This window comes from Larus michahellis, chromosome 13 (genome assembly GCF_964199755.1).
Source record: "Larus michahellis chromosome 13, bLarMic1.1, whole genome shotgun sequence".
Classification (NCBI taxonomy): Eukaryota; Metazoa; Chordata; class Aves; order Charadriiformes; family Laridae; genus Larus; species Larus michahellis.
In genome coordinates this window covers 6,263,384-6,280,138 of record NC_133908.1, presented here as the reverse complement: position 1 = coordinate 6,280,138, position 16,755 = coordinate 6,263,384, and the positions used below count along the sequence as shown (strand labels likewise).

The 16,755-nt window shown below is 45.9% G+C and overlaps 1 protein-coding gene across 1 annotated transcript; it reads left to right on the top strand.

Annotated features, from left to right (window-relative positions):
* Positions 1-478: 478 nt before the first annotated feature.
* LOC141750983 (T-box-containing protein TBX6L) lies at positions 479-16,755 on the top strand. Its single transcript, XM_074607095.1, has 9 exons — positions 479-1,721; positions 6,275-6,419; positions 7,452-7,554; positions 8,007-8,171; positions 8,515-8,661; positions 9,129-9,199; positions 11,717-11,808; positions 12,533-12,725; positions 13,377-16,755. Exons 1-9 carry the CDS (start codon positions 1,706-1,708, stop codon positions 13,801-13,803), a joined length of 1,359 nt encoding a protein of 452 aa, XP_074463196.1. The 5' UTR covers positions 479-1,705; the 3' UTR covers positions 13,804-16,755.

Sequence of the window (16,755 nt, the reverse complement as noted above, 5' to 3'; positions counted from 1 at the left end):
AAACTTTCTTCATTGCCACACTAAGCATGGGCTTTTGTCTCCCTGCCTAATACCGGGATGCCTAAAATTAAATATACTCCTGAAAAAGAGCCAGTCCCTCCTCTGATTAAACTCCTTTGTCCTTTTTGCATGTCCTTGCTTTGCCTGCTCCAAAAGGCAGCAAAAACAGGACTAAAGGGATATTGTTTGGTTACAGAAACTAAGTAAATTCAGAACATGTTTTGCATGTTAGGTTAAAAATCAGATGTCCCAATAACATCACAGACAAAATTAAAAAATGTTTATTTCATTGGGAGCAAAACTAGACCATGAATCAACTGCAGCCTAATAACAGTGCTCTTTGAAAAGACCAGAGCTCCGAAACGTCCTGTGCAGGATCCAACACTGTCCCACTGAGACTGATATCCTGCTTTTGACCTCCTCTTTTTGAACATCTTTGACCTTTAAATGTTAGTATAGCCATTTCTGTATATGAACGCATAGAAGTCCCTTCTTCACTAAGGTGCAGTGGCTGTTTTGTGCCCTGAAGCATGAGACTTGATTACTGTCTCTTAGCACTTGTAAGCACAAAAGCTAATGGTCACACTTCCAGAATAAACTAATTAAGCGAAAATGCTCAAGTCCTTCAGTTTGTACTCAGCCTTCCCTTCAGTGAGAGCAGTGCCTTGAACAAGGCCTAAAACCAGTGTCTGATCCACCATGAGACTCTTGGATCACTTGCACTAGCACTGGAAGGTGCCAGCCGAAGGAGTTTGGAGCCAGTAAAACGATACGCTTGCATGCCTGTCTCATTAAGTAATTGCAACTTTCACTCATGAAGCTCAGCTGAAAGAATACTGCCTGTAGAGCAGCCTTGATTCTGAGCTTCAGAGCAGATGTGATGCCGCGGTGAGGACCCTGCCGTGGAGAAACAGTGCAGTAGGAAAACTAACTGTGCGGTTAAAGGCTGCGTGAATACAGAGCTTGGGTAGGTAAGTAATGTTGTATCATCAAATGTGTTTCTGTTAGTGGAGAAGACATCTGTTGGTGAATGGATGCTTTGCTGCAGCATCCCAATTGTGAGGGCAAACTTTACCACAGGTTGTTAATCACCCGCTTGGGAAGGAACAAGCTCAATACAGTCCTGATTCTGATACTGTAAATCAAGAGTAAAATAATTCTATGCTCTGGAGATGAAAATCATACCAAATCCATGGAGTAGCCAGAAGGAAATTTTTCCTGCTTGCTGTTTAAGGGTTTTTTTTTTTATTTTGTAGGTAGGTCTTCAACTGATGTTTTTGGTCTTCTCTCTATTTGTTTAAAAGTGCGTTAGCAGTAAATCAAGGTGCATTTCCTCTGTAGGGTTTCCTGTATGTCAAAGCCATGTTAATTCTCTTTGATTTTCTTCCCTTAGCCCCAGCCATTGCTGCAGATCCTTCCTCTCTTTGTCCCGTTGGACATCAAAGGATTACAAGGGGACAGCCCTGGCAAGAAGCTCCTCCCTGCTCATTAGCCTCCATAAAACAGGAACTCACCTTGGCTAGCTGCGCTTGGAGTCCCATCCTCATCCCGGTCACTCTTGACACTGGATCTCAGAAGGGAAGGGCTTTTGCTTGCTTCAGGAAATCAGACCTGCTTTTGAACTGGACTATTTTGTCTTCCCTTGTAAGAACTCTGGTGGCTGTCTTGGCCGTGCAAGCTCCTAGACTACACAGTACATGGAAAAATGCAAGCTTTACCAGGTAAGTAAAGGACTCCCTCCTTTTCCTTATTGCGTGGAAAGATCCTAGAGTGTACAATCATTTTAGAAAGACAAGAAGTGCTCCTGAAGGGTTAGCAGCATTTATAGTAATGTGTGTGTGGCTGGAGAGGATTTATAAAATGGTGGTGTTTTTTGTAGGAATAGATGACAAATTGTGGTTTTGAGTGTTCTTTGTGAGCCTTGGAAGATCTTTTGTTAAGATAGTGAAGGCTTACTCACAATTGAGCACAAAACTCCCTTACCTGTATCACCTTGTGCAGTGTGATTGTTCACTGAAGCCTAGAGGTGTCATTTGTGTATTGTCGGCAAGGTACCAAAGGTTGAAGGCCACAGAAGGTTTGGAAATATTTGTTATGATGCTCATAATAGTTCTGGTACAAACCATCTGTTTTTTCTTTGGTTTTTCTCTGCCCTTTGAAAGTCTAAACCCCAAGCAGGCATACCTCACCTCTACCAGATTCATGCCTAAACACAGGATTTTTGTGATTTCCTTAGGGTTTTATTTATGTTTTTCTTCACCAGTCCATCTCATAATATGCTGTTAACCTCTTCTGAGTGGGGTGTGATCAGATTGGGCACAACGACAGATACACATTGGGAAATGAAGGGCCAGTCCAGAAGCGCAGCATTTGTCAGTGTAACCGAATCCCAAGTTTAGTCTTGGGCTTTACTCTGCATCGGAAGGAAACAACTATTTACTAGTTTAGGTGTGCAGTTCCACATTAGAGGTGGCTGGGTATTCTCCGCTTCCTTTCTCTACCTCTGCAATGTGCTGTTTCATTCATAAGCAAAATACACGTGCAATGACTCAGATCATTTTCACTTTTCACCGTTGTTTTGGGTTTTTATGTAGCAGTGCATACTGTATTGATCTGATTCATACTGATTTCTGCCACTTCAAGAGAATTTTAACTTGAAAGCAAGAGAGCAACAACAAAAAAATCACAGACTGTAGTACGGTATTTTATCACGTTAAAGATTCCAACTACTGCAGAAGTCACCTCATTTTCTTATTGAGTTGTTTCTGGTGTATGATCCCACACAGCAGAAATTTTCCATGATGACTGGGTGCATTTGACAGGTGAAGCCATTTCATTTGTAGAAACACCATACTTTAATTATGGCCAAAAAGCTTTCTGGTTCTGAGAAAAGTTGTTTCCTCCAGACAGTCGGGGTGTTTCTACTGACATTTATAAGATTAGAGAATAGGGGTTTTTTTTAGGTTGTTGGCAAGATTAATTTCTCAGATAGCTTTATATATTGATGTGCATTTCTTCCCTGTGGCCACTGGACAGCTCTTAGTGTTGGACTTCTTCACACAGAAGATAACAACAACAAATGTAATAATAACTGATTTTAGTGAAGGTAAGAAGCATACCTTTTGCCTTGCTGGAGTTTTCCCAGTATTGCAAACCCTGTCCTGTACTTTGTGTCTGAGTCTGCAACAGATTTTATGGCATCATAACATTGTCTCAATAAATGACAATTAATTGAGGGACTGCTTTAGGTGAATGGATTATACTCCAGCGCCTTCTGTGCAAAGATCTTATCCCCCCTGCTGAGCATTACTGAATTGACTCTCATTTCTCTTTCTCTTCTCTCCATCCCCAAGACAGGAGAGCCTGTTCTGTACAGCTTATTCTAGATACAGAAACTGTGGCTAAACTACTCTTACTTGTATAAGGACTTTTAAACCAAGCATGGAATAGTTTGAAGATCTCTTAATTTTCAGTGCCTTTATCATAGCAGCTATCTTCCTTTTCAACCTCATCTTGGCATAAATAGTATGTTTTAAAATGTGCCACATGCGGTGTTACCACCACTGTGGTAATAATAATGAATACTTTTAAAAAAACTTACAACTAAATTTTTTGGGAAATATTTAAATCTCTCTCAGGTAATACTTGAAATAAAAAATAAGTTACATAGAAGAGGAAACAACAGAAGTACAGATCTAATGTTTTCAGTTCAGTGCTTGGACACCCTGCCACAAACCTCTCCGTGCTGTAGCTCCAACACGGCAGCATCTTTGTGAGGGAGATGTGTGTGATTCTTGGCATTAGTTACAGAGGCACAAACTAGGAGTGAATTTGAAGTGCCTGGCAAGCCAGCCCTTGGCTCTGCAAAGAAAATCCAAAGTGGATCCTACAAGTAGGTCCACCACTGCAGAATCCCACTGAAGCCGCTCTCACACGACTGTGTAGTCAGCTGTGTCGGCTCCATTAGCAAGCTCACACCCTTCCTGGGGTCCAGAGCCCCATGCAAGCTGTTAATGTCCTGTTTTTCAGCCTCAGACTCTGCATACAAAACCTGCAGGGTGAGAGACATTGCCTACATTTTAAAATCGTTGCTGCAATGTTTATTGTATGCTCAGCTCTTTTCCCCTGTCTCCTGCAGCATCTCACACTTACAGGTGTGTTGTGGACTCATTTTGTTAAAAACCAGACTATAACATCTGCCTTTGATTTTTAATTCGGTATTGAACTCCTTTCACTTCAATTCCTCTTGATTTTCTTGGAAGTCTCCCCTCAATAAGGACTCCGGAGATCTGCCTTGTTGCAGTCGCGTTTAATAGCATTGGAATTTGCTTACAAAAATGTTAATTGTAAAATTAATTTGGGGAAGGAGTGAGCATCTGTCTAGCTAATGAAAATCTGTTTGCATGTATTTGTGACTGGATGACTCCTGTGGGAAATCAGCCCAATTTTATTGTAACTCCTTTTGATACGTGTGCTGCACTGAGCTACCGAATGCATCGTCTCCTGGCAGCTTTCATGTCTTTGCAGGAGGATATGGGGGAAGCTTTAGTAAGAAGATGTTAACAGGCTAATCTTAGTGAGCAAACTAGGTGTCACTTCTTAGCCAGTTCATTAATGTTGGATCAAAGCAGAAAAAAGGGTCGAGGATATTTTTCTTAAATGCCTAAAGACCTTTACAAACTCACAAAATTACGTTTAAATGTTTTTGACTTCCTAATACTGTGGGAAGAACCCCTTAGACTCGCATTGGGTTGTTTTTGTGGAAAGATGTCGCTTTCTGAAAAAAGCTGATTTCTCTGGAAATAGATGTCTACTTTTCATGCTTGTTCTTTTGAAGACATAACTCAGGAAGCTGTAACAAGGTGGAAATTCCCTTATATCTTATATGCTCTGAATAAGATCTGATCAGGCTGAGAGGCAGAAAAATCTCCCTTGTAAACAAAGCCAAGTGTGGCTGATATCGTGTCCCCCAGCAGAAGTGGCCTGCCGGCACTGAGCTGAGCACAGCACTGCTGCTGTGGGTGCCCATGAGTCGAGCAGGTTTATCCACACCTCGTTCAGGCTGCAAGGCGGTGTTGGTAAAGCCTTACTGGGTATGAAATCAGGCCACCAGTAGCTATACCAGGTCACGTTTTTGACCTAAAATGGAACTGTGGGGTTTTTTGCCTGGGCCTTTCAGTATGGCAGCAGCAATCTTGTGCGTGTTACAATGTTGTTAGGAGCCCGTATAGAAGGTTTTTAATCCAAACAGCTTTACAGAGGTGGTGGGTACCATCAACACCAAGGATGGTTCCTCCAGAATAGTTTCCCTTTCCTCTTCCCCAGGACCATAGTTAGTCGTCTGCCTGTAATAGAAAGTGGAGGCGTATTGCAGGCGGCTCCTCTGATGTGCCATGGTGTGTTACTGAAGAGGCAACTTCCACCGCCGTCACAGGCTCCTTGGTTGTCTCCAGCTCCAAGTCCAGTTCAAACCAGCCGCCCTCTTTTCAGTATACTCCATGGTCTGGTTCTTTCACCTCACTTTCTTGCCTTCACTTACATTTGGGTCTCCCGTTTGTCCCTGCTTTGTCCTCTGAAGAGATTTTTCACCTCTGCTACCACCTACCTGTCTTTTTCTCCCATTACCCACGGGTACACTCAAAATCTTTCCAATGCTTTCAGCTTTCATTTTATTCTCTCGGTAAAGTGTTTTGTGTAACCCTGATCATACCAGAACAGGAATGAAAATGGATGGTGGCTACCTGCCAGTATGAGTTTTGGAACAAAGGAAGTCAGGTTGAGTTTGTGCAACACACAAATCTCTACGAAAGAACTTAACAGCTAAAAAGAAACCTCTTGGAAAAGCCTTTTGTAACAAATGTAAGTAACTACTACTACTGCTACTACAACTAAGTAATAAAAAGCCTTTGAAGGAAAATAATGGGTTTTCTCTAAGAGGTGTATTGTGCATAGACTCCCTAGTTCTCCGCAGCACCAGGGACCTTCATGGGTGAAATCACAGCATTCAGCTCCCTGAGCTGAACCAGCGCAGTGCACTGCACAGTGGTTTGGGGCTGAGACGTACCCTGGCCAGACGGGAAGAGTGACGGCCAGATGTACGGACCCCATCTGTTACAACAGCATGTGAAATTCATTAGCTCCCTGCACCGGAGGGTACTGGGAAGGCTAATGTGGGTGTTGTGTCTCAAGGCCCTGTCTCAGAACAGGAGAGGCTGCTCCATGCTGGCTCCCCTCCTGCCTGTCTGAAGTTACCATTTTCTCTCTCTCTTGGTAGACGTGAAAGCGCCGTGTGAGGCACTTCCTTCCCCCAGCCTGGAGCCCTACGCGCAGAGTTCCATTGTGGTCACCCTGGAGGACATGGGTCTCTGGATGAAGTTTCATCAGATAGGAACTGAGATGATCATCACCAAATCTGGCAGGTGAGGGCAGTGGGACATCTGCCCACACCACATCCCTCCAACCTGTTAACAAAATCTCATTTTTTGAATGGTGGCCCTTAAACTAGTTTTTTAGCCAATTATGTGTGTATCTTTGCCTCTGGCAGAAGAATTGCACTTTCGGGATGTCATAGAAGTCCAAACTGTGAAGGGCAAAAGGTCACTGTGGGGCTGATGGGCTGAGAAATCTCCTGTACTCTTATCTCAGCACTTAACACTGATGTTTTTCCTGTCCCTGCGAGGTAGCTCTGGAAAGTGCCCTGGGCTTCCTTTGCCTCCGTCACAGACAGCAGCAGTTGGGCAGTAAATGCCTGGTTTTGAGTCTGTATTTGCAGACAAGAACATGGCGTAGAATAGTAATGATATGTGCGTGCAGACTACTCTGAAGTTTAAATGAGTCATGCATTGTGGAGCTTGCAGTGAAAGAATATGAAATTGTGAAATCGTAATGTATTGTGTCAAAGCTGCTGTGAGCTGAAATAATCCCTTTGGGTAGGGAGGTAGGTGTCAAAGCTTTTTTGCAGAGTCAGAAGATGAAAGTGGTAGCAGGGAGCACTGGAACAGAAAGCTAGATGTGTTCTTAGATGAGAGCACGTTTTCTACCCACGCTAGAAAATGTTCTAATCTATCCTCCTATCCTATGATAGCTGCAGAAGACTAGGAACTACGTGCAAATTCCAAATATTTTCTTTTAAGTTTCCCACTGTGGTGTTACAGAAGTACAGAGTGGTGTAGCAGAAGAACAAAAGCAGTAACAATGTCAGGCCATCAGTCACTGCTGCCCTGTTAGTGCCTATTCCACCTAAGCCTATCTAAGTAATAGTAATAGTAATTCATGTCTAAGTATTAGACAATACATCAGTAAAATGGTAAAAATGTTCTATAGCTGGCCTGTAGAAATACTGCTACCAGAACATTGCACACTAGTGAGTAAACATTACCTGCTGCTGGATGATTAGACAATATCCACTTCATAGAGAAATTCTTATACTGTATATTTCATCTGTCCTCCAGACGAATGTTTCCACAATGCAAAATCAAAGTCTCTGGCTTAATCCCATATGCCAAGTACCTCATGCTGGTAGATTTTGTGCCAATGGACAACTTCAGGTACAAGGTAAGCACTTTAAATAATAGAATTTATGCTGTCCTTCCATCTTCATTTGAAATAGATTAATCTTTATGCTTCACTGGCCAGGCTGATAAATAAATTGTCTTTGGACAAAGTTCAGAAGTAATTGGTGGATTTTATGCCTCTCTGGAGTTATTTGTCAGTTTTGCTCGGGGAGCGGCTGGAAAGGTAACTAATTTTTATTGTAAGCAGTACAGTTTTAATCATGATTAACGTCAGACTTCTCTGGCAGCCATTGGGAGACAGGGAGGAAAAATGACGCCTAAACTTGGAGCTGTTTTGGTAACATGATTATGGCTTATAAGAGAGAATCTGCTTCTTGTCAGGACTGTGCTTCAGAGGAGTCCACTAAATAAACAGTGAAGCAAAATTGCTGGAGTTTCCCTGTAATGAAAGGAAATTTTTTAAGCTCTAGATTTCTGTCTTTCCCTTCACAGTGGAATAAAGATCAGTGGGAAGTTGCTGGAAAAGCAGAGCCCCAGCTCCCTTGTCGCACCTACGTCCACCCAGATTCCCCAGCTCCTGGCAGCCACTGGATGAAAGAACCCGTCTCCTTCCAAAAACTGAAGCTCACCAACAACACGCTAGATCAACATGGGCATGTAGGTTGTAGCTGGCCTCTGAGCTGTGCTCTCTCGGAAATCATTGCAGGTGGATGTTAAGGGAAATAAGCGAGATTTGTGAGAAATCGGATCATGTGGAAATTAAAACCCATCCAAGTGCCCTCTCTTCCTTCCTAGCCTAGCCCAGCCCTTGTGCTCTCTTAACTGCCTGCGAGGGAAGGCTTTAGTCTGTACTGTCACCATAGAGGCATGGTGACACCAGTCCCAGCCAGGCATCCCTAGTTTGAAATGGATGTCCTGGGAGTCTCTACAGGAGGCTTTGCAGAGCGTGTTGGCAGTGGTTGCACATGGAAACTTTCTCCTTTGTCTGTCTCTGTGCCAGATCATCCTCCACTCCATGCACCGTTACAAGCCTCGCTTCCACATTGTGCAGGCAGATGACCTCTTCAGTGTCCGCTGGAGCATCTTCCAAGTCTTCAGCTTCCCTGAGACTGTCTTCACTTCTGTTACTGCCTACCAGAATGAGCAGGTATAGTGGGCAAGTGCTGCTCTTGGACACGTTGCTAAATAATCTGTCTTTAGAAATCTTGCAGAGGAAGGTGTCTCATTCCAAGCTAGTCACCCTGGGCACCTCTGATGGACCGTGGAAAGAAATAGGCACATTATGGTTCCTATGGAACACATCTACTCTGGGATGAGATGAACCATGCACCTTAATTGTAATAAGTGCGCTGTCAGTGATTAATAGAATCCTAAATGCAGTAAAAAGTATGGGCAAAAGTCCAGATAATAGATACTGACCCTGTCTATTTCACTAGTCAGATGAATCCCACACAAATTCCTGCTGACCCTGGCAAAGTCACTTCTCTCTTTATGTCAGTGCATGCCCAAAACCCTCAGACAAGCTGTTGTGATAAGTACTGAGGTGAAGGTCTTGAAACAGTAAAGAACCCAACCAGTCACCATGATACTGAATCTTGTTCCTTTTATTTTAAGATTACAAAGCTCAAGATCGACAACAATCCATTTGCTAAAGGTTTCCGCGAGCATGGGAAGAACACTCGAAGGTAAACTGTTTTTCATCTTTATTTATAATTGGAGTTCACTTGTGAATTTTACCTCAGGCCATTGAGCAAAAACTATACCAGCTAGCTCTGCAGAGCCTGCTGCATTGTGCACACTGCATTTGCCTGTGTCTGGGAAGGATGTCCCCTTGTGCAGCCTCCTCCCAAGAGACCTGGGGAGTGGAAGGGCATGTAGGATTTCCTACAGGAATCATAGAATCATAGAATCTTCATGGTTAGAAAAGACCTTTGAGATCACTGAGTCCAACCATACACACACAAAAAAAATTCCAAACCCCTACAATCTCTGCCACTAGAGCATGCCCTGAAGTGACACATCTAGATGTTTCTTAAATACCTCTAGGGATGGTGACTCAACCACCTCCCTGGCCAGGCTGCTCCAGTGCCTGACCACTCTTTCAGTAAAGTAATTCTTCCTAGTGTCTAATCTAAACCTCCCCTGCTGCAACCTCGGACCATTTCCTCTGGTCCTGTCATTCACCTGGGAGAAGAGGCCAACACCCACCTCTCTGCACCCTCCTTTCAGGGAGTTGCAGAGGGCAGTGAGGTCTCCCCTCAGCCTCCTCTTCTCCAAACTATAAACATGCCCAGCTCCCTCAGCCTCTCCTCATGTGACCTGGTCTCCAGACCCCTCACCAGCCTGGTAGCTCTCCTCTGGACACGCTCCGGCACTTCAGTGTCCCTCTTGTACAGAGAATCCCAGAACTGAACACAGCACTCGAGGTGAGGCCTCAGCAGTGCCGAGTACAGAGGCACCATCACTTCCCTGCTCCTGCTGGCCACGCTAATCCTGATACAAGCCAGGATGCTGTTGGCCTTCTTGGCCACCTGGGCACACTGCTGGCTCATGTTAAGCTGGCCGTCCACCAGCACCCCCAGGTCCTTTTCTGCTGGGCAGCTTTCCAGCCACTCTTCCCCAAGCCTGTAGCGTTGCTTGGGGTTGTTGTGACCGAAATGCAGGACCCAGCACTTGGCCTTATTAAACCTCATACAACTGGCCTTGGCCCTTCGATCCAGTCTGTCCAGGTCCCTCTGTAGAGCCTTCCTACCCTCAAGCAGATCAACACTCCCACCGAGCTTGGTGTCATCTGCAAACTGACCGAGGGTGCACTCAATCCCCTCGTCCAGATCATCGATAAAGATATTAAACAAAACTGGCCCCAAAACTGAGCCCTGAGGGACACCACTGGTGACCGGCCGCCAAGAGGATTTCACCCCATTAATCACAACTCTCTGGGCACGGCCATCCAGCCAGTTTCTTCCCCAGCGAAGAGTACACTTGTCTATGCCATGATTCGCCAGCTTCTCCAGGAGAATGCTGTGGGGGACGGTGTCAAAGGCCTTACCAAAGTCCAGATAGACAATGTCCACAGCCTTCTCCGTGTCCAGAAGGCGGGTCACATGGTCATAGAAAGAGATCAGGTTGGTTAAGCAGGACCTCCCTTTCCTAAACCCACGCTGGCTGGCCCTGATCCCTTGGCTGCCCTGCACTTGCTGTGAGAGCTCACTCAAGATGATCCTCTCCATGATTTTTCCTGGTATCAAGGTCAGGCTGAGACCTGTGTTCCCTTGCAAGTTGGAGTTAGACTGGAGTTTGATGTGTAAATGGCAGTGATAACAGGCGAACACAGTAGATCATTGTGTCTCTTTGAGATCAGCTGGATTCTGACATTTGGAGGCTCCTTCATCTCCTTTTCCAGTATGCGGAAAAGCATCTCTTCCAACAGGAGATTTTGTCTGCAAGAGGGAAGATGGATACTAATACCAGCGAGATCTTCTGTCTGGTCTGAGGGCAGTTAGTGGATGAGACTTAAAAAAAAAAAGCTTAAATGCAACCATTAATTGGCAATAGACAGGGGAAAAAATGTTTTTTTCCAGGTGGAAAATGTTATGAAAATAACTGAGATTGTATTTTGTGTTATTTTACGCCTGAAAAAAAAAAATCTCATTTCCTGATGAAAAAGGCCAAAACTGACTCTTTTCTAGTTAAACTTTGAAAATGTCATGGATTTTCTTTTTCCTCCTAATAGGATCATTTCTGACTAAGCTTAGACTCATTTTCCATTTAGGGAAAAGCTGCTTTCAAGTGAAAGACCCAACCTACTGTACACCTACCTGTGTGTGTATTATGTATATCCAACATAGACTACACTTACAAACTCAGTGCCAAAGCCTCTGGTGCTGAGTTTCCATGTTGACTGTGCCTTTTGTGCCAACATGAAGCAGGCAACCCCTTTACCGATTTATCCCCAGTCTCCTGTCAGGTGGGGGCTCTTGCTGGAAGTGCACACTGGTGGCAGATGGCATGGCTAACCCTGCAATTCCACTATGGCAAACGTATTCCCCAAGGACCCATCAGGGTGCTTTGCTAGGAGAGGTGTAAGTCACAGAATGTCACAGAGGTTCGTCCCATCTTTCTGTCTTCCAGGGCTTGCCCAGCATATTTATCTAGGCAAAAAGTTTACATACAAGCTACCCCCACATCTTGTTTCTTTCCAGGGAAGGACGAGCCAAATGCCAGAAGCCTAGTCCAGCCAAGGGCCAGAAGAGGAAGCTACCCGAGGAAAAGGAGTCCGGTGCTGAGGAACGTGGTAATATTGATCACAACAAACCCAGAGAGTTCATTCCAAACAGAGCCCGGGCCACAGGAAGGAAAAAAAGCAGCCAGCGTAGCCCCCTGTCTGGGGAGAGTGGCTTGGGTGGAGTCCCTAAAGAGAGCTGTGCATAGCTTGGAGTCTCTGACTCTCTGGGAATGATCCACAGGAGCCAGCTCACAAGTCGCTTGTCATTACTGACTACTCGTCAGCTCTCTCAACAGCCTGGCCATGCTTTGTGACCACCTATGATCGTAGGCTGTGCTTTCATAATGTTTCTCTTCAATAGCGATATGAGCTTGCAGTATCACCCGTTGCTTTCTTGGTTCTCATCAGTGCAGTTGTTCCAGCAATGCTGTTTGTGCAGCTGAGTTGTGGTGCAGATGGGGGAACTGATACCATTAAAAAAAGAAAAAAAATCTTTACTCTTTCTGTTCAGTTGTTTTTAAGCTTGGTCATTCCTTGCTCCAGTTCACAGTGCTGCTTGCAGTAGCACAACTAAGGAGAGAGAACAGGGCAGGACCAAACACCACAGTGTAAGGACAGAAAAAAGCTGCGAAAGGCTAGTCCCTTAAGGCAGTATGACTGCAGAAGAGGTATTAGTGTGTTTTCTTCCACCATCCTGTGATTAATGCAGCTGCCAATAGACCATTGTGAGCTCTGGCTCCTTCTTCCCCCTTCTCATTTCTTTCCATTCTTTCTTTTCCCCGCTGTGAGTCAGATTTTGAGAAAGATGAGAATGCAGATGTGAAGGAAGAGAGTAACCCCATCGTGGTCAGCAGCGGATACCCCTTCTGGGTCTCGGAGCAGAATGGCAGCCATTCCTTTCCTGCAGCATCACCAGTGCCAGCTGACCAGAGGGAGGGTCCGGCCAGAGAGCAGCAAGTGCCTACGCCGTCCTACCAGACATATCGGTGAGTCCCACCTCCCAGTGCTCATGTCCAAAGCCACTCTTTAACTGATGGGATTCCTCATCTTCTAATGGATATTTCCTAAGAAAAACAGCCAGTGGGAGTGAGGAAGGATGCCTTTCTGTTGGACAGCATACCTTGGTGATAGGTGCTAGATTAGCATGGAGATAGCTCCACAACAAAGCCTTTCTGTGTTACTTCAAACCCACTGATTCTGGGCATACTCATGTCTTAGTAGTCCTCTTTATTTCCCTGTCCTGAAATGCTCTCCTAGCCAGCTCTATGTACTGCAGAGCTTGCCTGTCCTTTGAAGGAAGCGTGTTGGAGGAGTGGCAGGACTCCAGTGATTTTTATTTTTTTTTTCCTCTCCTTCTTATCATTGCAAATTCAGGCGTGAGTTGTAGTGAGCCTAGACTAGAACCGAGCCAGAACTAGAGTAGTCTGGGTTTGCCTTCTCGGGATTTAGTTTTTCTGTGTGAGTGACAGCAAGGCTTGGACTAAAATCCATACGAACAGTAAGGTGAAGCAGTAGGTAAGGGGAAGAGTGCATGCTAAGAGCTTGCCCTGCCTTTCCCCAGGGGAGCTGTGTGGGTTTTCAGTGGTTTTCCGCTGCGGTAGGTTTGACTCGTTCTTCTCTCTGCCCTCGGGGTTCAGGTTCCACGAAGCCGGGGACAGCCAGCAGCTTCCCACCCGTGACGCCATGGCCTTGAATGATTTCCGGGCAAGGTGCCACCCCTTGGATCTCACCACGGTGCCCGAGCATGACTCCAAACAGCTCCCAGAGGGCTTTACCAACCTGCCTCCGCTCCCCCCACCTCTGCCTCCTCCTCAGGACTACACGGGAGTGGTGAACATGGCTCTAGACTCTGTTGGGAAACCCGGGGCCCGAGCGCCCATGTACAGTCCTTATGGCACCGAGCAAGGCCTTGGCCAGTGGATGGTGCCTTCCCACAGCCAGTACAGGGCAATGAGCTACTCGGCCTTCTCCACAGAGTACAATACACAGGGGGCTCCAGGACATGCCCACGGGACCATGGCAGAGTGGAGCCAGTACCCTCTGTTCCCCTATGCCTGCTGGTGAACGGGGAAAACCCTTCCCAATGAAAAGACTGAAAGAAAATTGTAAATGAGATAATATTTGCTCTGGAGTGTTGATCTTGAAGCCTTGTCTGCACTAGGCAAAGAGGTATTGCTGCACGCAGTAGCATGGGACACCTTCTGTCTCCTTGCACAACAACCCTCACTGCATTTCACAAGCAATGGCCAAACTGGTGACTGTCCCGGCCATGTCAGTGTGAGCCTGGATGAATCAATGTGTTTTGCAGCGTTTTTCTTCCCAGCAGGAGTAGGAAAGCACAGGAGCTGTGAGAGCAGTATTTAAAGAGCTGACAAACTCTCAGTCCCAGACTGTTTGTGTCTCGCATTTGGTGGTTTCCAACATCCTTTCCTTCCAGGATTCATGTGCAAGGACATAGGGGCTGAGGAGTTTCAGTAAGCCATCCAGGTGGCCAAGAAGCTGTAGAGAATTATTGCAAAGATGAGCAAAACAAGCTATCCCGGTGCCCCCTTGAGCAGTTTCCTCACTTAGTATAGTCAGACTAAAGCTAGAGTCTTGCCTTTCTTCCAGCAGCATATGGGAGTAAAATACACAGCAACGCCTGTGTGTCTGGAGGGAAGAATTTGTCCCGTGCAGGAGAAGTGGCAGCAAGGCTGAGTGTTGTGTCTGCGTGTCCCCTGTGCCCATCCCTCTTCTGTCACCCCTAGGTTTGAGGTTAGTGAAACGCTCTTCTTTCTGCTGGTGGTGGAGGGAGGTTGTTCACAGAATGCAGGGGCTGCTCTGGGGATTTCCATAGGGCTGTGGTTGTCAGAAACAGGGCCACAAACACCAGTGCTGGCTGTGTCACTCTGACCTCTTCCTTTCGAGGGAAATGAACTCTTTCACTGTGAACCTCTTCCTTTTTCCACCCCCTGCCACTCCTGGAGAATATAATTTATAGTTGTGGTTACTGTGCTACACTTGGAGCGAGCTTAGTCAATAGACAGTTCTCACCAGCCCGGCATTGCTCGTCGGGCATATACTTTAATTAATACCCTGTAGGCATGGAGCTGCGTGCTGCATTGCTGCTGAGCTCAGCACCTCCCAGGCTGGTCGGCAAAGTCATCTTGCCGCTCTTTGGAAGTCTGTAGGGATCTGCTGCCATGTTTCGTTATCAGAGCAGTTTCACCTCCCTTGCCTCTGTGGTCCCATTGTGGGGAGGAGCTGTTTTGCCAGGGTGCACGCTGCCTTGCAGAGAGGATTTCTCTTTATCTTTGTCTTGGAAGGGGGAAGCATCCCTGTTTGCCCAAGTGGCAGAATGGCCCTGGTAACGGGGTCTTGTTTGAGACAGGCTCTTTGCTTCTCAGGGAGGGTAGACATGTTCCTATGTGTTATTTAGGGAATGTTTTCTTGTAACGCTGTTAAAAAAACAAACCTGCTGTGTGGCCTGTAGCCATCAGTGGGCAATGAGGTGTGTCATTTAGCATGTATGCCAGATGGTTTTCTCTGTGTGTGCATGTGTGCGTGTGTGTGTGTAGCAAGATGTTGTCTGTGAGCTGTGAGCAGACCTGGGCAGGTTTGTGACCACCGGTGCATCAGGACCGGTGTGCAAGTACACCGGGAGAGGCTGCACACTGGTCTGTTCGGGTACCAGGCTGGCACTGTGCGTGTGCATAGCATAGAGATGTCGAGCCATGTTTATTATTGTTAAGATGACTTTGAAAAGTAGCCCCACAAATTTGTGAAACTCGACTACAGTGACTACTTCCTTATTTAAAGAGTATATTGCTAACTGCTTTTGTACCACAATTACGATACGTAGAGAGCAGCCAAGTACTTCCCCTCAGCTTCATAGGATGGGTGTGAGATGTGCAGCGCTTAAATAAAGGTGAGGCTCCACCACAGTATATGTACATAATACCCTATTAACCTCTTCTCTGATAGCACCCTGGCCAGTAGTTATTTATACCTGCTGTGCTCGACACGCCTGTGGATGCAAGTGACTCAGTAAAATGAAATCTGGTTGGGGAAAAAAATGTAAAGGAGATTGTTTTTAAGCCCAGAATATTGTGATTTCCTGCTATCTAAGTTCCAGCCGCGTAAAGGCAGGTCAGCTGTAAAAGGCTGTCCTCTGTGGATGATAAGAATATTCTGTCTCTCACTGTTAGTGGCTGATTTTGCCACCACTGTTTCTATGTCTTAGAAATGAGGTGAGAAGGCTGGCCAGGGAGTTCGGTACCTTGACCTGTGTGCAGGGACCCTGGGAGAGGTACTTTCTGTGAGGCTGTCCTCCTGGTACCCTGCCGTGATCGCTGCCAGTGCCATGCTAACAAGGAAAGAGAAAGTAATACATCCCCCACACAGGCTACTTGGTTAGATCTATTTCTTTATGTTTGAAGTTGGGTTGTATTTCCTTCTGTCACTGGGTGCTAATGAGGATGAAAACCACGCTATGGTGAGTATGAGGAACTGAGGAGAACTGGGCAGCACAGGGAAGCTCCTGTGCAAATATGGGTGTAATGTTCTTTTTTTCAAACCTTCAGAATAGCTTTGCAAGTGGTGCTGCCCCATGGGCCTGTTGGTGGAGCTGGTTTGGCAGACAGCTCTGCACTGGGGTAAGACTCAGCCTTGTGCCTAGGACAAGCCATTAATTACTCATCAGCCTTCTGTTGCAACAGGACTCCTTGCCCTCCTTCGGTGAATCATCCGTCTTATTAGAAAAGTACCTTTGCTTTCCTCGCTCGCCTGTCTCTGGTTAGAGACTGCGGCTTGGCTGGTTTGTGAAGCCGTTGGAAATTTTGCCCGTAGGTGTGTGCTTTGGACTCTGCTGCCGCCTCCTCCCTTTGCAGTTCCCACTGTCTTGTTTTCTTCAGCTGTGGCATTTAAAAGTCTGTGTGAGCTCGACTGAAACACTGTTTTTGCACGCATGTGAGATAATGTAATGCCTCTCTGACAGCTTCAATAAAAGGAAATGAGACATACGGAAGGCAGGCCATT

What these genes read in the sequence shown, in the direction of transcription:
- LOC141750983 (XM_074607095.1), top strand. An exon ending in TGGACAACTTCAGGTACAAG is followed by an intron (nt 7,555 to 8,006) that starts GTAAGCACTTTA and finishes TTCCCTTCACAG; the next exon opens with TGGAATAAAGATCAGTGGGA. An exon ending in CATGGGAAGAACACTCGAAG is followed by an intron (nt 9,200 to 11,716) that starts GTAAACTGTTTT and finishes GTTTCTTTCCAG; the next exon opens with GGAAGGACGAGCCAAATGCC.